The sequence below is a fragment of the Macaca mulatta genome, chromosome 17, assembly GCF_049350105.2.
Source record: "Macaca mulatta isolate MMU2019108-1 chromosome 17, T2T-MMU8v2.0, whole genome shotgun sequence".
Taxonomy (NCBI): Eukaryota; Metazoa; Chordata; class Mammalia; order Primates; family Cercopithecidae; genus Macaca; species Macaca mulatta.
The window spans coordinates 92,865,550-92,885,389 of NC_133422.1; the positions used below are offsets into that span (position 1 = coordinate 92,865,550).

Sequence of the window (19,840 nt, forward strand, 5' to 3'; positions counted from 1 at the left end):
AGGTTCAAGCGAATCTCCTGCCTCAGCCTCCTGAGTAGCTGGGATTATAGGCACCCGCCACCACGCCTGGCTAATTATTTTTTTTTTTTGTATTTTTAGTAGAGACAGAGTTTTGCCATTTTGGTCAGGCTGGTCTTGAACTCCTGACCTCAGATGATCTACCCACTTGGCCTCCCAAAGCGCTGGGAGTACGGGAGTGAGCCACCACGCCTGGCTTATATTTGCCTTATTTTGTTTTCTTTCCTTAAGGTTTTTTTTTTCTTTTTCTTTTTCTTTTTTTTGAGATGGAGTCTTGCTCTGTCATACAGACTGGAGTGCAGTGTTGTGATCTTGGCTCACTGCAAACTCCGCCTCCCGGGTTCACGCCATTCTCCTGCCTCAGCCTCCTGAGTAGCTGGGACTACAGGCGCCTGCCACCATGCCTGGCTAATTTTTTGTATTTTTAGTAGAGACGGAGTTTCACAGTGTTAGCTAGGATGATCTCGATCTCCTGACCTCGTGATCCGCCTGCCTCGACCTCCCAAAGTGCTGGTATAACAGGCATGAGCCACTGCGCCCAGCCTGTTTTCTTTCCTTAAGTTTTAAAAAATGGACTTTATTATTCATAGCAGTTTTAAGTTCTCAGCAAAATCGAGCAGAAGTTAGAATTCCCCTATGCTCTCCCCCTGAACCTCCCCTACTATCAATATCCCAGTTTCCTTAATTTTTACATTTTTGAGAATGCTGTATTTTTTTCAAATTGATAATATATTATACATATGTTTTGTGAATTTCTTTGCCCTCCATTATCTTGCTTCAGTAATTTTTTTTTTTTGAGATGGAGGTTTGCTCTTGTTGCCCAAGCTAGAGTGCAATGGTGCGATCTCAGCTCACTGCCCCGTCCGCCTCCTGGTGGTGCAACCTCCATTTCCCAGGTTCAAGCGAATCTCCTGCCTCAGTCTCCTGAGTAGCTGGGATTACAGGTGCCTGCCACACACCTGGCTAATTTTTTTTTTTTTTTTTTTGAGATGGAGTCTCGCTCTGTCACCCAGGCTGGAGTGCAGTGGCGCGATCTCGGCTCACTGCAAACTCCGCCTTCTGGGTTCACACCATTGTCCTGCCTCAGCCTCCCGAGTAGTTGGGAACAGTAGGTGCCCGTCACCACGCCTGGCTAATTTTTTGTATATTTAGTAGGGTAGTCTCTCGATCTCCTGACCTCGGGATCCGCCCGCCCTGGCCTTTCAAAGTGCTGGGATTACAGGCATGAGCCACTGTGCCCAGCCTAATTTTTTGTATTTTTAGTAGAAACAGGGTTTCACCATGTTAGCCAGGCTGGTCTCGAACTCCTGACCTCAAATGATCCGCCCGCCTTGGCCTTCCAAAGTGTTGGGATTACAGGCGTGAGCCATTGTGCTCAGCTGCTTCAGTAGTCTTTAAGTCAACATGATTAAGGTCAAGTCAAAGGTCTCTTGAGGTCATTTCCTGTTGACCTTTCTCTGAGGAATGCAGCTGAGTTCACATGATGGGGAAGGGGGTTCCCAGATGTCTTTCAAGTCCTTGAATATTTATTATGCAGATCAAATTCCCAGAATGTGTATAGAAGGCTTTAGGGGCTATGAAGTCTCTACCTTCTTTTCTCTCTCTCTCTTTCTTTCTTTTCTTTCTCTCGTCTCTCTCTCTTTCTTTCGTTCCCTCTCTCCCTCTCCCACCCCTGCCCCCCATTTTTCCTTCCTTCCTTCTTTCTCCCTTTCTTTCCAGGCAGGGACTCATTCTGTCACCAGGGCTGTAGTGCAGCGGTGTGATCATAACTCACTGAAGCCTCAACCTCCTAGGCCCAGGTGATCCACCCACCTCAGCCTCTCAAGTAGCTGGGACTACAGGTGCGGGCTGTCACTTCTGGCTAATTTTTGGAATTTTTTTGTAGGGATGGGAGTCTTGCTATCTTCCCCAGGCTGGTCTCAAAATGACCTCAAGCAATCCTCTCCTCTTAGCCTCCCAAAGTGCTGGGATTACAGGTCAACCACTGTGCCTGGCTCTTCCTGTCTCTTTTATCACTTGACTTTTTTCTCACTGGCACTTGGGGGAGGGGGTTTGGGATTCACTTTCTATCAGAAGTGTTCTTCATGGGTTAGAAAATAGAACTGTAGCGGGAATGTTTCCAGAAAAGTCTTAAGTGTCAGAGGAGACACTTAAGTGAGATGAATCAGTTACTCCTGTATGCCATACCTGCGTACAAGTGTGGAGTTTCTGAGTGGCATAGGACAGATTTCTGAGGTGGTGGGTAGGCAAGAACTGACAAGGTCTGCCTTCTTATTGATGTGCAGAAGAGAATCTTTTCCTTGTGTACCAACAGTTCTGGCTTATTTTGTTTGTGTCTGTGCAGCTATTCCTAGCTCAGGGCATGTTCTGTAGTAGGTGCTCATTAAATCTTTGTTGAAGAAACCCTCTTGGGGTTTCTGGATAAACTTACCTTGAACCTTTCAAACCTGGTCTGACCTCACCAGCTGTTTGGCTCCCATGGTCTGTAAAAGCCTTGAATTTATAGTCACAAATGGGTGGCAAATATACATTTATGATCTTAGTCGTCAGACACTGTTTATCTACTTTACCCATCCTTTGACTTCTAGATTGTTTCTGTCTCTCTCATCCAGGTCTGTTAGCCTCTGGTAAAGTTAGAAATGCTCTAACAATATTCTAGGAGTGGCTGAGGCACCTTGCAAGTCTGGAGCTACAAGATCTTAAAAACAAATACCCATTTAGGTTGCTGGCGCGAGGTTGTGGAGAATAGGGAATGCCTATGCACTGTTGGTCAGAGTGTAAATTAGTTCAACCGTTGTGGAAAGCAGTGTGGTGTGATTCCTCAGAGAGCAAAAAAACAGAACTACCATTCAACTGAGCAGTCTCATTACTGGGTATATATCCCCCAAAATATAAGCCATTCTACCATAAGGACATAGGCACGCCACTGTTCATTGCAGCACCGTTCACAATAGCAAACACATGGAAGCAACCTAAATTCCCACCAGTGACAGATTGAATAAAGGAAATGTGGCACATATACACCATGGAACACCATGCAGCCATAAAAAGGAACAAAATCATGTCCTTTGCAGGAGCATAGATGGAACTGGAAGCCATTGTCCTTAGCAAACTAACGCAGGAACAGAAAAGCAAATACTGCATGTTGTCACTTATAAGTGGCCATTAAATGATGAGAATTCATGGACACTCAGAGGGGAACGACAGACACTGGGGCCTACTTGAGGGAGAAGGGTGGCAGGAGGGAGAGGAGCAGAACAAATAACTCTTGGGTACTAGGCTTAGTACCTGGATGACAAAATAGTCTGTTAAACCCCTGTGACATGTGTTTACCCATGTAACAAATCTGCACATACGCCCTGAACCTAAAATAAAAGTTAAACATTAAAACAAAAATTACCCCTCCCCTTCAAATCCCAAATAGCCATTTAGGAAAATCAAATTTTTTTTTTTTTTTGAGATGGGATCTCACTCTGTAACCTTGGCTGGAGTGTAGTGGCGTGATCTAGGCTCACTGAAACTTCTGCCTCCCAGATTTCAAGCAATCAAAAATACCTACTTGGTAGTATGGTATCATACATTAGTGGCTTATAAATTAGCATGGCCTTTTCTTTTTTTTTTTTTTTTTTTGAGATGGAGTTTCGCTCTTTTTGCCCAGGCTGGAGTGCAATGGCGCCATCTCAGCTCACTGCAACCTCTGCCTCCTAGATTCAAGTGATTCTCCTGACTAAGCCTCCCGAGTAGCTGGGATTACAGGCACCTGCCACCACGCCTGGCTAATTTTTGTATTTTTAGTAGAGATGGGGTTTTACCATGTTGACCAGGCTGGTCTTGAACTCTTGATCTCAGGTGATCCACCTGCCTCGGCCTCCCAAAGTGCTGGGATTACAGGCGTGAGCCACCGCACCCGGCCAGCATGACCTTTTCTAAATACTTCAAGATTATCCTTCTTTAGCTGAATTGTAATTGCCTGATTGCTTAACTGTACCTCCATGAATAATCCTGTTGGAACCAAGTCCTGTGAATGCCTTACTTTTAAGGAAGGGTTTACCTAATAGCATGTAAGATTGTGCAGGAAACAAAGGACAGAAAGGCCCAGGAAATTGGCATATGGATAGTTTGCCTCCGTTTGTTAATTTACGGGCCACCTTAGTCAGTTTTGGGGGCGTGGCATTTGTTTTCACCATATGGTGGGTGACAGAACATCTGGACTCTGTTTACCTGATAGCCACAGGGCAGCATTTCAGGAACTCTTGAGAATGTGGGAAAGGACATTTTAGTTCTAGTCTGAAACTAGGACATTTTAGTTCTACTTTGAAAGAGTCAGAGAGTCTGGGTTGCTCTTGGTGGTTTATGCTCAAAAGCCTTTTAATTCTTTCTAATTGAATCCCTTGGCTTAGATTCTTTTGATTTGTATTTGATTAAACAACAAAGCGACACCATCTGTGGCCTTCATTTGTATGCATCTTTACCTACTGCTGTGAACCCAATGAGAGACGTCTTTCAGAGAACTTAGATTTTTGTTTAATACAAAACAAGCTGATATTCTTAATTGATTTAAGAATTACATAACATTTTTCATTGTTGTTCTGGCTTCCTCCTCCACCATCTAATGTGTAAATATGTGTGAGGGGGAAGATCTCTGAAATTGAGCTATGGTCTGGCAGGTTGAGAGGTTTGTCAGTTAGAATTGTCCCAGGTGCGTCGGCTGCAGTGGCTCACACCTATAATCCCAGCACTTTGGGAGGCCGAGGTGGGTGGATCACTTGAGGTCAGGAGTTTGAGACCAGCCTGGTCAACATGGTGAAAGCCCATCTCTACTAAAAATACAAAAATTAGCTGAGTGTGTTGGTGTGCGCCTGTAATCCCAAACCTTTGGGAAGCTGAGGCAGGTGGATCACTTGAGGTCGGGAGTTCAAGACCAACTTGGTCAACATGGCAAAACCCTGTCTCTACTAAAAATACAAAAATTTAGCTGAGTGTGGTGGTGTGCACCTGTAATCCCAGCTACTCTGGAGGCTGAGGCAAGAGAATCACTTGAACCTGGGAGGCAGAGGTTGCAGTGAGCTGAGATTGCGCCATTGCACTGCAGCCTGGGTGACGCAGAGCAAGACTTTGTCTCAAAAAAAAAAAAAAAAAATTGTCCAAAGTGAATGACGTGATGATTGCTTCATTGGTCTCCTTCTTCTTTAAGTAATTTAAAATCATACTGTAACTTGGCATGTTATGCTGATATTAAAAGAAATGAAACAGTTTTTGAGGAGAAATGTCAGTGTTTTGAGGCAGATTGTAACTATTGAAGATATTGTGAGTACTCTTCTGTGCCCAAAGATAGACATGCCTTGAGTTTTAAACCCCACTAATTCAGAGTTCAGGACAGTTTGACCTTTGTCAGTCTGAAGTTTGTTTTAACAGAAGGCCGTGGGAAAAAATTTGTTACACAAATAATGAAAACTTACAGGGGAAAGTTTACTCTATTTAAAAAAGACTTTTCCCAACACTTCAGCATCATTAGTAATTCTTTCGCATTAAAACAAACCTGGTAAGGCCTTAATATGATAATCTCTCATCATTTAAAAAAAAAAATTCCAGAAGTTTTTTTTTTTTTTTTTTTAAATTGAGACAGAGTCTCGCTCTATCACTCAGGCTGGAGTGCAGTGGCGCGATCTCGGGTCACTGAAACCTCTGCTTCCCAGGTTCAAGCAATTCTTCTGCCTCAGCCTCCAGAGTAGTTGGGATTACAGGCACACACCACCACGCCTGGCTAATTTTTTTGTATTTTTAATAGAGATGGGGTTTTGCCATGTTGGCCAGGCTCGTCTTGAACTCCTGATCTCAGGTGATCCGCCTGCTTTGGCCTCCCAAAGTGCTGGGATTACAGGCATGAGCCACTGCGCCCAGCCCAGAAGTCTTTTATGCATAGACATTTAGCACGAATAGCAGCATACCCTAAATATGGTGTTGTGCTTGTTCTCTTCAGTTTAATACACTCCAAAGATGGTTTCATATTAGTACATACAGATTGGCCTCATTCTTTTTATCAGCATATAAACAGAGGGGTACCATTAAATCTGTAAAAATTTTCCCTATCGATAGACATCTAGGTTGTTCTGAATATTTTGCTGGTCTAAACGATGCTGCACTGAAGATTGTTGATACCTGAAATATAAAATCCTAGGAGTAGGATCAGTGGTCAAAGGCTGTATTTGTGTTTAATATACATAGATATTGCCATATTGTCCTCCACAGCTTATAACCATTCATTTGTTTTATGAACTTGCATATGGTGCTTACTTTGTGCTAGAAACTATATCAAATGTTTTACAAATATTGTTTAATCCCCAAAACTACCTGTAGGGGAGAGGTATTATCATTATCACAGTTTTGCTGATGAGGAAACCGACGCAGGAGAGATGAAGTAACTTGCCCAAGGCTCACTTCCAGTAAAGCAGAGCAGAGATTTGAACCCATGCAGTCTGGATCTGTTGTTGGCTCTTAATCACTGTGTTTAGGCCATTTCTCCCCAACCCGAAACCCACAGTGATGGCAAATATTTTCACCTGTCCTAATCTGATCAGCGAGATGCCAGTTTTTCTTTTCTTTCTTTCTTTCTTTCTTTTTTTTTTTTTTGAGACAGGGTCTCGCTCTGTCACTCTGGCTGAAGTACAGTGTCATGATCATGGTTCACTGCAGCCTTGACTTCCCTGCGCTTAAGGGATCGACCCACTTCAGCCTCCTAAGAAGCTGAGACTACAGGCATGCACTACCACGCCTGGCTAATTTTTTTGTATTTTTAGTAGAAATTGGGTTTTGCCATGTTGCCCAGGCTGATCTTGAACTTCTGGACTCAGGCAGTTTGCCTGCCTCGGACTCCCAAAGTTCTGGGATTACAGGCATGTGCCACCACACCCGGCCCAGTTTTTCTTAATTGTCATTTTGCACTTTTCTTACTACTCGTTGTAGTTGAATACATTTTCAAATGTTGACAACTTGACAAGCCATTTGTATTTTCTTGACCATCCTTCTACTCCCTGTTCCTGTCCCTTGCCCAATTTTCCATGAAGTTGCAAATATTTTTTTTACTGATTTATAGGACTTCCTTCCTTTATATGTGGAGAATTCTTATTGATTTATAGGCGTTCCTTTGTATATGGAGAAAATCAGCCCTTTATAATATGTAATTCAAGTACTTTTTCCTAGTTTGTTTTTGGCTTTGCACTTTTTTAGTTTTTTCCCCTTATGGCATGTAGCATTTAGGTCATGCTTAGAGAGATCTGCAATTTGAGAACAGTTTTACTTTTTTTTTTTTTGGAAACAGAGTCTCACTCTCTCACCCAGGCTGGAGTGCAGTGGTGTGATCTCAGCTCACTGCAGCTTCCGCCTCCCTGGTTCAAGTGATTCTCCTGCCTCAGCCTCCCTTGTAGCTGAGATTATAGGTGTCCACCACCATACCCAGCTAATTTTTGTATTTTTAGCAGAGCTAGGGTTTCACTATGTTGGCCAGGCTGGTCTCAAACTTCTGACCTCAAGTGAGCTGCCAGCCTCAGCCTCCCAAAGTGCTAAAATTACAAGCATGAGCCACCGCGCCTGGCTGCAGTTTTAAAAAATCTTTTATTGTCTTCTAGAACTTTATGGTTCATTAAAAAAAATCTACATTTACTCAAGTAATATTGGGATCTAATTTTATTTTTTCTAATAATAATCAGTAGTAATGATGCACAGCTATACAAGAATAAAGAGCCTTCCAGTAGATTAGATTTGGTGCCATGCTGGCCAAGCGCGGTGGCTCATGCCTATAATCCCAGCACTTTGGGAGGCTGAGGAAGGTGGATCACGAGGTTAGGAGATCGAGACCATCCTGGCTAACATGGTGAAACCCATCTCTACTAAAAATACAAAAAACTAGCTGGGTGAGGTGGCAGACGTCTGTAGTCCTAGCTACTTGGGAGGCTGAGGCGGGAGAATGGTGTGAACCTGGGAGACGGAGCTTACAGTGAGCCAAGATTGCAACACTGCACTCCAGCCTGGGTGACAGAGTGAGACCCCGTCTCAAAAAAAAAAAAAAAAAAAAAAAAAGAAAGATTTGGTGCCATGCTGTTGTAATCGACCTTGCTATGACTATTCACAGCTGAATTGCGTCATGAGCTTTGTGGCTCATGTATATACCATAACTAATTTTCCTTTGTCGCCTAGTTTTGTTTTCCGAGGAGTTAATAGTTATCTTGCTTTTCCTTTGCTTCATTTTCCACTTACTTATCTAATTGATTCTGAAACTCTCACCTGTTGCCTAAATCGCCTTTTAGTCTCTTCAGATTAATCGGATCATTAGATATCCTGTTTCATCCTTGAGAGACCCTTGTCCAGAAGTCTTCAGCCTGGGCCAGGTTTCTCACTGGCCTGATCAGTCCAGTGAGATCTCCCCCACTGTAATCTGGGGGGGTGGTGGTCTCCCTTTCCTCTATCACGTTATGTAGGATCTCTGTCCTGGACAGCTTCAGGGATCTCCCCATGACCCTAGTCATCCCCTTTGCTTCTCTTTCTTGAAATCTGTTTCCTGGAGCTTGTCTTCTGATTTCTCTCTCTCTCTTTCTCTCTCTGTGTGTTTGTGTTCCCTTCATTCTGGTGGAGCCCTTCCCAAAGTGTGTGGAGTGATAAATGCTTTGAGACCTTGTGGATTTGCTAGAAGATCAGAAAACAGGATCTTAAGCTGACAGGCTGTTTAAGAAGTAGTTGAAATGTTCAGGTGTCCTATACTTCCTGCTGTGGGCAGGGGGGATCAGCTCTCAACCCCTACTGCACTCACCCAATGTGGTTCGCAGTACAGTCTTCGTTTAACTCAGTGTTGGTGTGTATGTCATTATGACTGTGTGGACGTGTTCACTGCCAAGCCAGATAATGCACTCTGATAGTTTTCTTCAAAAACTGTGTTTTTGTTGTTGTTGTTGTTGTTGAGATAATTCATTTTTTAAAATTTGATTTTTCTACGTATCCAATGCTAATAACTTGAACCGACCTATCAGTTTTCTCTCAGCTAATTTGTACTGATCTCTAAGCCATATATAGCCATTCAGTTCCCCCATCACCCTTTTTCCTGGTGCTTCACCTTCTGTAGCACCCCTATCCTTCAGCTTCTATCTGAAAGGGTTGTACTCTAGGCCTAGTTCACAACCATCATTTAGGGCCTTGCCTTTACTCTTCTCCTTTCTTGGACACGCTCTTTTCTGGATACCGTATCATCTCATTTCATGACTTACTGCATTGTTTTGGTAGAACACATACACCAGTAGCTTTCTCAGAAAGGTACAAGGAGCTACATTTCTTTTGAATCTTTAACATGTAAAAATATCTTTGCTGGGTGCAGTGGTGCATGCTTGTAATTCCAGCTACTTGGAAGGCTGAGGTGGGAGGATTGCTTGAGGCCAGGAGTTCAAGACCAGCCTGGGAAACATGGCAAGACCTTGTCTCTTCTCTTGAAAGAACAACAACAAATAACAAAAAAATTTAAGGCATGCTTAGATTTCCTTGATAATTTTACTACATACAGAATTAAAAATGGAAACTGCTGTCCTTGAAATTTTGAAGATACTGCTCTGTTGTCTTCTAACATACTTTGTGTTTGATTTAATTTTTTCTTGTTCTCTCTGGAACATTTTAGAATCTTAAGAAGATTTAAAAGTGTCACAACTTCTGTCATGTATCTCCGTGTAGATCCTTTTAAAATTATTTATGCTGGGCATTTTGCTTTCTCCATTTAGTCTGGAAACCGTCGTCCATCAGTCTGAGATATTTCCTAAGTTAAAAAAAAAATTATTAAAAAAAAAACTTCCTATTATTTATTAGGGCTTTAGGAAGATTCTCTACTTTCCTACCTTTAAAATTTTCCATCTAGTTACGTTTTGCTTTACTTTCTATGAGATCTCTTCAAATTAATCTTTAACAATAGAAATACAACTTTCAATTATCCATATTGTCAGTTTTGGGGAACTGTTGACCTTTCTTCATAGCATCTCTTCTTGTATTGTGGAAGAGATTCTTATTCTCTCGGGGAATAGTCTAGATTTTAAAACATTTTCTTCTGCTCCCTAGAATGTCTGAATTTTTTTTTTTTTTTTTTTTTGAGACAGAGTCTTACTCTGTCACCCAGGCTGGAGTGCAGTGGCGTGATCTTGGATCATTGCAACCTCCGCCTCCTATGTTCAAGCAATCCTCCCACCTCCCCTCCCAAGCAGCTAGAATTACAGGCACGCACCACCATGCCTGGCTAATTTTTGTTTGTTTGTTTTTTGAGACAGAGTCTCGCTCTGTCACTCAGGCTGGAGTGCAATGGCGCGATCTTGGCTCACTGTGGCCTCCGCCTCCTGGGTTCAAGCAGTTCTTCTGCCTCCACCTCTCGAGTAGCTGGGACTACAAGTGTGTGCTACCATGCCCGGCTAATTTGTTGTATTTTTAGCAGAGATGGGGTTTCGCCGTGTTAGCCAGGATAGTCTCCATCTCCTGACCTTGTGATCTGCCCGCCTCAGCCTCCCAAAGTGCTGGGATTACAGCCGTAAGCCACCACACCTGGCCTAATTTTTGTATTTTTAGTATAGAGACAGGGTTTTACCATGTTGGCCAGGCTGGTCTCGAACTCCTGACCTCAAGTGATCTGCCCACCTCAGCCTCCCAAAGTGCTGGAATTACAGGTGTGAGCCAGCGCACCTGGCCATCTACGTGTTTTTAGAAGGCTTTCTTTCCTTCTCTTTGTTTTGGATCTGACTTTCATTTTGCAGGCTTTCCTTGAATGTTTACTGATCTTTGGCAGATCCAAGGTACTTAAAATCAGGTTGGAATTTTTGTGCCTGTGGATGTGTCAATTGCTGATTTTTCTTTAAAATGATGAAGCAACAACTGGTCTTTTTTTGTCAAAGGAAGCCCTCAAATATCAGTATATGTGCTCGTTGAGATGGTCCTGAGAATAATTCCACCAGCCCTGCCTGGGACAAACCTGGATAAGCTATTCTGGAAGCAGGATGAAAGAAGGCGACTGTGGGGGTTCCCTGGTACAGTAAGTAGACTGATTCTTCCTCAGTTCCCAACACCTCGTGCCTCATTTTCAGCCCTGAATTACACACACCCTCTTTGTCATTGTGCCTGGAGTATGTGAGTTTCTAATTTTCCTGGTTCAATGTCCTTGGGTAATAAACTTTTTTGGGGTTTGGGTAGGTGGGAGAGGGTTCCTGGGTGCAAAGGTCTAGCCTCTTCGTATAGTGACTTGCACCCTCTGTTTCCCACACCCTTCTCCCTCCCATTCAGTGTGAGCCTCCTGGGCTTTGGACTATTTAGTTGGAATTCTCTGAGGATCACTTATGATACAAATCATCACAGACCTCTCTCTTTCTTTCCATCACCCACAAGTCAGTAGAATGTTGTATCTGATCTTGTTCCTGCTGCTATAGTCCTCTTAAAGTATAGTTACTGTCATTTTTATAGGATTTTTGGTGTTGATGCAGGCATGTGGTTAATCTGCCATGTTCAACTGGAAGTCCATTTTATTTTACCAAGGTATAAAATAAGATGATTTAAAAATTCACTGTAATAGCAGTAATCATACCAGAGCTGCATTGTTAAAAATTATGCAAAATTGTTATTTTCTAAGGGTGCAGATTCAGTCAGATATTCACAGATTAGTCTAATTTATATGACTTGTTTAAAATCCCCCTCCCCATCAATGAGGTAGCCTCTGAACTCGTCTGAGAGTGTGAATGACATTTTTGAATTGACCATTCAGACTTGTGCCCCTGCATGTATCTGCGCATGCGCTGGGTCACATTTCTCTATCTCATTTTCTTCCCTATCACACAGAAAATCACATTCAGCCTGATGTTTGGTTTTAAGTCTAACTGCAGATGTTGTGGCGCTCTGGGGGTGTCTTCCAGCCTCACATCAGTGCAGCAGTTCTCTTCTGGATGGTAACAAAGAGAAGATGTCACCGGCAATGTAGGGCCATGGAAATCGGCTGTTCTTTTTCTGTGCTCTGCTGTTTGTTGGGCGGGGTGGGAAAAAGGATGAGAATTCTAGTTCTGATTAGCCGTGAATGAGACTTTTCTCCGTGGGAGTCCTGCAGACACCAGGGTGTGGTGACTGATTTCATTTCTGCTGCTTAGGGAGGTCTTGGTGGCTGTCGGCACAGAGTGCTTGGAAGGCAGGAGAAACTGGCAGGACCAGCAAGGCTCTGAAAATAGGGCGTCATGGGGGTTGGCACGGCGACCGGGACTGGTCTCCGGCAGTGCCACTGAGCAGTTATGTGACCAGCTAGGTTTCTGGTCTCCTTGACCCCCTTGGAATTTCCCCATGACCTCATCTCCCCAGGGGTTGTAGCCAAAAGAATGAAAATCACAGAGCTGCCTCTAGCATAGCACCCTTAAAATGCTCAGCTATGAAGCGAACAGTTCCTTAACAGACAGGAGCAGAGAAAAGTTACCTGTTAGCCCTTAACCTGCCCGCTTCCTGGTTTCTTTTAGACCTTGGGCAAGTGTTATAGTTTCCATATTTATTTTTTGGAAGTGAAGAAGCTAGGGAGAGAAGGAAGTGAGTTAATAACCAGCTTTTCCAGAGTGCTGACTTCTGCATTTCTTAGTACAGGATTTTGCCAGGCCCTTGACATTCGTTTAAAGGAAAAAAGAATTCTTTCTCCTTGAACATCTGTGCAAATCAGTGGGAGTGGGAGTCTAGAGCCCGTGGAGAGTGTGAGATAACTTAGCACATTTCTGAAAGCTAGGATGAGAGACAGCAGATCCATGTTATTGTACTGCAATGGCAACAGCCCAATAGCAAAGGCAGACCATTGAAATGTGCCAAGAAGATGCATTTGTAGTGCGGTATAATCACATTTTGAAAAATGTACAGTAGATAAGTGGGGAAATACGCGTTCTGGTTGCTTCATAAATAAAAGTAGTTAAGGATGTCTATCATTCTCATGTTTTTTAGTTCCAGCATTGGATATGTACTTACAAAACGGCAAACCTAATTCACTGAATCAGTTTGGCATAGAGCTCTTTTCAAATTCAGCATCATTTCAGTGCATTTCAGCTTTATACATAGCTCTCAGCCAGGAAATCTCAGGTTTAATTAGGTCATTTGTTCTTGAGAGTTCTGTCCTTGCAAAACAGGAGAGGAATTTTTATGGGCAGTTGGCACACAGAAAAAGTAAACAACAAAATGTTCCTGTTTTCTTCAATTTTAGGTGGTACTTATGAAAACTCCTTAGATGGAATTTTGTATATTTCAGGATATTAATCAATCTGGGTAAAATGTCTTCAGGTTTTGATTTTCATGTACTCTAGGTTTTTGCCTCTGTCTGGAGTCTTTGGAATCCTAGGGGGTTTGTGACCTTGGAATGCAGGCCTGTGAAGCATTTTCAGGATTTCAGAAGGGCCTAACCAGAAACTCGCAGTCATGGGGAGAGGGACTGGAGCTGCCTCCGTAAGTCCATCAAATTAATGAAAACATCAAAGCATTGTTTGGTTTTGCCAGATTTTTCTCACGTTGCTCATGTTGATTCAGAAGGACTTACTGACCATTAGGTGTGCCTTCAGTGAACAGAAAAAAGGTCAAGTCAGTTGTTGCTTAACTGCAGCCTGGCTGATGTGTTCTTTTGACAGGAAGGATAGGGGTTGGGGTGTGATGTGGTAGGACCGATCCAGACAGGATAAAGTGCCGGTAACCACGGTGCTAACTTTGAAAGCCAGCTGGCCCCACACTGCTCTTCACTTCCCCAGCAGTGTGCTGTGTAAGGTGGTGTGGTGCTGATGGGAGATTGTCCTCATCCCTGTTCTCTGCTATTTCAGCAAAAGTCTGTGAGGGGTCGCTCCAGCGTTGTGACCTTGGAGTGTGGTGATGGGAAGGACTCAGCTCCCAGGGAACGTGTGCACTCCCTGCGGTCCTGCTTGCTTCTTTCCTTCCAACTCCAGAATGTTTATTTCATACGTTAATATGAAAAATACACAGAGAAAAGACTGGAAGGAAATCGGCCAAAATGCTAGCAGCTTTTGTTTACTCACTCTGTTAGTAAACCAAACTGCCAAATTCAGCAATGCTTACCAATGATCGCCTTTCTGCTTAATTTTGCAAATGATCGATCATGAACGTTATTCTGTCATTTAAAAAATGGAATAAGAACTATATATCTTAGTGCATATTTGGAATGTTTTCAAAAGGTTGGTGACTTGGAGCACTTATTGACAAGGTTCACGAGTGTAGCTGAGTCCATCGTCTATGAGGGGGTCTAAAACACACATGAAGCATTGTAAAGAAACTCAAGTGAGCCTTGCGAGGAAAATGCTGGAGCCAGAGCTTAGAGTTTCTGCTTCGGAGTGCCTGAAAGTTTCATATTTCTTCTTTTATGCAGGTTCCAAATGTTTTTGGAAGGCTTGAAAGTGAATAAAATAGCCCTTTGACAGAACTGACAAAAACGGAGGGACTTAGGGGGAGGGCCCAGTAAGTCATTGTACACAAGCTTTGTGTTGTTAGCTTTGGCAAGGACAATTCTTAGAGAAAGCTCTATGTGAAATGCCAGAATTAATGGCTCACTTTTATGGGGCACTTGAACTGTCTGCCTTGTCGACTATCAAGCTGCCATTTTCCCTGCTCGAATTATAATAATCAATATGTTTACAGCACATACTATATGTCAGGCACTGTTCTAAGTATGTTAGTTTTTGCTTCAAAACAACCCTGTGAGATAGATACTACTACGTATGAGGAAACTGAGGCACAGAGAAGTAAAGTAACATACCCAAGGTCATGCAGCTGTAAGTGGTAGAACCATGACTTGAATCCTATCTCGCTCCTGGATCTGTGCCCTCAACTACTGCTCTGCTTTTGCCTGGAACCTGGCCATGGCGGTGGGTGGGTGGATGGGTGTGGTTCAAGGTCAAAATCAAATGGAAAGTTTTGCTGAAGTTCGCTCTGCAGCAGGTGCTTGGATAGCCGACTGCTAGGTAGCTTGGTTTGACTGACTTTTCACTAACTTTTTATTGAGCTACCTGTTGGCCATTAAAAAACAGGAAGTATATGAGACATGGTTTCAGTCTTCAAGGAATTCACAGCCAAAGTTGAGATATGAGATAGGCTCTCATGAAAATTTACATAATCTGTGTCAGTTCCTTGTGAGGAACCCAGGGTGGATCTGTTGGTATTTGTCTTGGGAGAGGAATATGTTGCCATTTTAAGTGAGAGGATGTTAACATCAGCCAAACAAAATCAACCAAACTTCAGCGTGGATATTCTTCTGTCAACTCCTCTCCTCCTTGGTTCTTAACTGATATACTTTATTTGCTCTTTTGCTAAATCTTGAACCCCATCCCCTCCACTCCCTCCCAGTCTTGGTTCCATCATTCCTTCCTTCTCTGGTATCTCTTAGCTTTTTTGAAAAAAAAAATTAAATTATAGTACAAAACATAAAAGGTACCTTTAACCATTTTAAGTGTTCACTCATATTAACTATATACATATTGATGTGTAACAGAGTTGTATAAAGTTTTCATCTAGCAAAACTCAAACTCTGTACCCATTAAAACGACAGCTCCCCACTCCCGCTCTTTCTAGCCCCTGGCAATCACCATTCGACTCTTTTTATGTGATTTTGACAACTCTAGTTACCTCAGTGAAAAATCATACAGTATATTTGTCTTTTTTGCACTTAGCACAGTGTCGTCTTCAAGGTTCATTCAAGTTGTAGCATGTGATCCTTAAAAGGATCCGTTTAAATCTTTAAAAGGATTTCCTTCCTGTTAAGGCTTAATAGCATTCCATTGTGTGTATGTATCACATTTTGTTTGTCCATTCATCCATCCATGGACACTTGGGTTGTTTACACCTCTTGGCTTTTGCAAATAATACTGCAGTGAACATGGGAGTGCAAATACCTCTGAGATCCGGATTTCAATTCTTTTGGTTACATACTCAGGCGTGGGATTGCAGGAAGACTGTCATCTCTCTCATCTTATTCAACAGGCTGCTTCTCCCCAGTGTCCAAACAGACTTGAGTCTTTCTCATCTCTTTTTGTTGTTCTTTTAAAAGAACACCACAATTTATTTTTAAATGTGAGAATTATGGGAAACCTAAGCCATGGGAATTGGACCCTCACCTGGGTCTTCTGTGAAATGGGAATTGCTCCCACCTTCCGCAACCCGAAGCTTTTGCAGTTTTGCCATCAGTTCTTTGGCGGGGTTAAAGATGCCACCGGTTGACTGGTCACAGATGTAGCAGCGCGGGGTGGCCCGGAAATGCTCCAGCGCGCAGCTTTCGCAGAAGTAATGCCTGCACTTGGTGACGACTGGGTTTTGGAAGGCCTGGCGACATATAAAACACCTGAATGGTATTTCCTCTTCCTCGCTTTCTACTTCATGGTTTTCATCCTGGCAGATACCGTAGCGACCCTCTTCAAGCTCCCGTTCAATCTCCCACCCGTGTTTGTAATCGGAACGGTCGTGGAGGAATTTGCAGCTGTCCCCGAAGCCGCAGAAACCGGTCTCCTTGTAGTCCTTGCAGATGTCGGGCTGGTAATCCCAGCGCACAGTGGCGCGCAGGTGCCCGGGCGCACGGATGGGGCCCTTCCTCGCCATCCCCGAGAAGGAGTTGCCCATGGACGTGTCCCTGGGCTTCAGGTACCTCGGGTAGCTGTTGATTCCCCGGTAGATCTGGTCGTGCTCCCGGCCCCACAATGCCTCCTGGACCCGCTGGCTGCGTTTGAAGATGGTCTGCGTATGGTGCTCCTTCTCGGTGTCCCGCTCGAAGTCAGCGGTGGCCCCCATGTCCTCCGGCCCCACAGGCTTCGCCGAGCGGGTGGACCTGTACACTATGCCGAGGCTCTCAGGTGCTGCCTCCTCGCCCCTCCGGTCGCCGTGAGCCGCCGCCTTCTGACAGCTGTGGAGGCCCCGGGGCCTCGGTGCCACCCGCGGGGGCCGAGCCACTGCGTCGCCGTCGTCCCCGCTGCCGCTGCTATCTCCATGCTCGGAGTCGCAGGCCGGGCGCTTTCTGAGGCCTGCAGCCCCTTTCCGCCCAGGCTTTTTGAAGAGGAAGGTGCATACCTGGTCTGCCTGGTCGGCCGTCCTTCCTGGAGAAGGTGGTGCTGCCATGTTTGAGTCTCAGGCTCCAAACGGCCGTGGCATGCGTCGCCCTTGCGTCGCCCTTGCGTCACCCTTGTGTCACTGCACGTGGGGCGTGGGCCCTCCCAGTCCTGAAAAGCAAAAGCAAGTAAAAGAAAAGCTTCTCCTAGGCCAGTCGCGGTGGCTCACGCCTGTAATCCCAGCACTTTGGGAGGCTGAGGTGGGAGAGTCACCCGAGGTCAGCAGTTCAAGACCAGCCTGGCCAACGTGGCGTCCTTACTAAAAATATAAAAATTACCTGGGTGTGGTGGTGGGCACCTGAAGTCCCAGCTACTTGGGAGGCTGAGGCAGGAGAATCACTTGAACCCAGGAGGCAGAGGTTACAGTGAGCCAGGACCACGCCACTGTACTCCAGCCTAGCCTAGGTGACAGAGCGAGACCCAGTCTCAAAAAAAAAAAAAAAAAAAAAAAAAAAAGCCTGCATCTGCCCTCTTTCCCTCCCTTGATCTGTCTCCTGGCCCTCAGATGGATTCCTTGAGAGAGTCATCTTCACTTGCTCCTCAGCTCCCTCGGTGCACACTCATTTCTCCACAGATTCCTGAAAGGCCACGGGTGGAATCAATCCAGACCATAGCGAACCCGTGGTGCTCATCCTAAAACACAGGCGCTTGAAATGTGCATTTAAAAGCAACATGCGCAGTGCAGAAAACAAAAACAAAAAGATACAAGCAAAAAGTAAGACGCCTATAATGCCTCCCCTCAAAGATAACCACGTCAACACTTTCGTGTGTCTTCTTTTCATCTAGCCTTTATTAAAAAACTGTCATATCACGCTGCACTTGTGGTTGCGTAGCCGGCTTCATTTTGAAATAAAAGTAACACATGTAAACATTTAAAAAAATATCATCAAGCACTTATTGTACTGGAAATCGGCTGTCCCCTGCCTGGCCCCTCCACACGCCAATTCCTCGTACCTAAGATAATCATTTTCAATTTTTTTTTTTTTTTTGAGAAAGTCTTGCTCTGTCGCCCAGGCTGGAATGCAGTTACACGATCTCGGCTCAGTGCAACCTCTGCCTTCCAGGTTCAAGCAATTCTCCTGCCTCAGCCTGCTGAGTAGCTGGGATTACAGGCGTGTGCCACCACACCCAGCTAACTTTTCTGTTTTTAGTAGCGACAGGGTTTCACCATGTTGACCAGGCTGGTCTGGAACTCCTGATCTCAGGTGATCCGTCCACCTCAGCCTCCCAAATTGTTGGTATCACAGGCGTGAGTCACCGCAGCCGGCCTTCAAATATTTTCAACCCTTTTTTTCTTGAGTTTATCTTCAAGTTGTGAAATAATTCATTTATATAATGTAAATGGATTCCAGTTCTTATTTAGTCAGTGCATGCCATAAAGTGTTACATGCAATTTCTTTTTCTAATTTAGGTTCTATCTCTTTACTTACTAGAATGGAAGATGAGATTCAGCTCCCTTGTAGTGCCCCCAAAACACTGGCTACTGTGGGTTGAGAGAGAAGTTGTGTGGGTCTCCCTTCCTAGACACCAAGGCATCCTCAGTTGGAGGAAATGTGATGAATAAGCTTACAGTGTAAAGAATAATTCGTCATTTGTCAGTTTCCTCTTGGGATAGTAATTCTAGATTTTTCTTCAACTGTTAGATCCCATCTTTCATGTTGGAAGCTTGTCTAAAATACTTGGTTATCTCCAGCTGTTTATACTTAAGAGTGAGGTGCCTTAAAGCTGGCTGGAATGCACTGGTATTGTCAGACTTATACACCGGACTGTCCTTTGTGTGATTCAGTTGGAAACCGTCTTTTTTCTTGGGGACCCCTAGTTGTTGGTGTCCGTATTAGTCTGTTTTCACGCTGCTGATAAAGACACACCTGAGACTGGGCAGTTTACAAAAGAAAGAGGTTTAATGGACTTACATTTCCATGTGACAGGGGAGGCCTCATAATCCATGGCGGAAGGTGAAAAGCACGTCTCCCATGGGGGCAGGCAAGACAAGAGAATGAGAACCAAGGGAAAGGGGTTTCCCCTTATAAAACCTTCCGATCTCATGGGATTTATTCACTACCACAGGAACAGTATGGGGGAAACTGCCCCCATGATTCAATTATCTCTGATAATTGGGTCCCTCCCACAACACAAGGGAATTATGGGAGCTACCATTCAAGATGAGATTTGGGTGGGGACACAGCTAAACCATATCAGTGTCCATAGGTCTTTTCTGCTGGGTTCTGAGTTTCTACAGAGAAGACTTATCTCACATTCCACTGTGGGGTGTGATCTTTGCTGCCAGAATTCTATGATAAGAGCTGTAGAAGTGGGCTGGGAAGGGAAGGCCTTATAATTTGGGGTATAAACTTTGACGTAATCCCTCATTTTCAGTACAGCATCTGATTCCCACCTTTGGTTGTTCCCGGGCCCTTTAAGCATAGGTCCTCTCGGATTCAGCCTCCACAGAAGAGATATCTCCTGCTTCTGCCAGGCTGGGGAAAGGGTAGGTGCCTGGCTGCCTGTGGTGGGAGATTGTGTTAGTTTTGCATTGCTATAAAGGAATGCCCGAGGCTAGGTAATTTATAAAGAAAAGAGGATTAATTGACTTATAGTTCTATAAGCTGTACAAGCAGCATGGCATTGGTATCTGCTTCTGGTTGATGGCCTCAGTAAGCTTCCAGTTGATCATAGTGGAAGGCAAAGAGGGAGCAGACTGTGTCACATGGCAA

At 44.2% G+C, this 19,840-nt stretch overlaps 2 protein-coding genes across 6 annotated transcripts in view; one reads left to right on the forward strand and one right to left on the reverse strand.

Annotated features, from left to right (window-relative positions):
• Positions 1-19,840, forward strand: part of FARP1 (FERM, ARH/RhoGEF and pleckstrin domain protein 1) — a 303,581-nt gene that overhangs the window by 16,886 nt on the left and 266,855 nt on the right. The window lies entirely within an intron of this gene.
• On the reverse strand, positions 15,268-17,260 carry RNF113B (ring finger protein 113B). The gene has a single exon (XM_015121332.3). The coding sequence runs from the start codon at positions 17,134-17,136 to the stop codon at positions 16,120-16,122; it is 1,017 nt and encodes a 338-aa protein (XP_014976818.1). The 5' UTR covers positions 17,137-17,260; the 3' UTR covers positions 15,268-16,119.

Coding starts and splice junctions, on each gene's coding strand:
- RNF113B (XM_015121332.3), bottom strand. CDS start 17,136: ATGGCAGCACCACCTTCTCCAGGAAGGACGGCCGACCAGGCAGACCAG.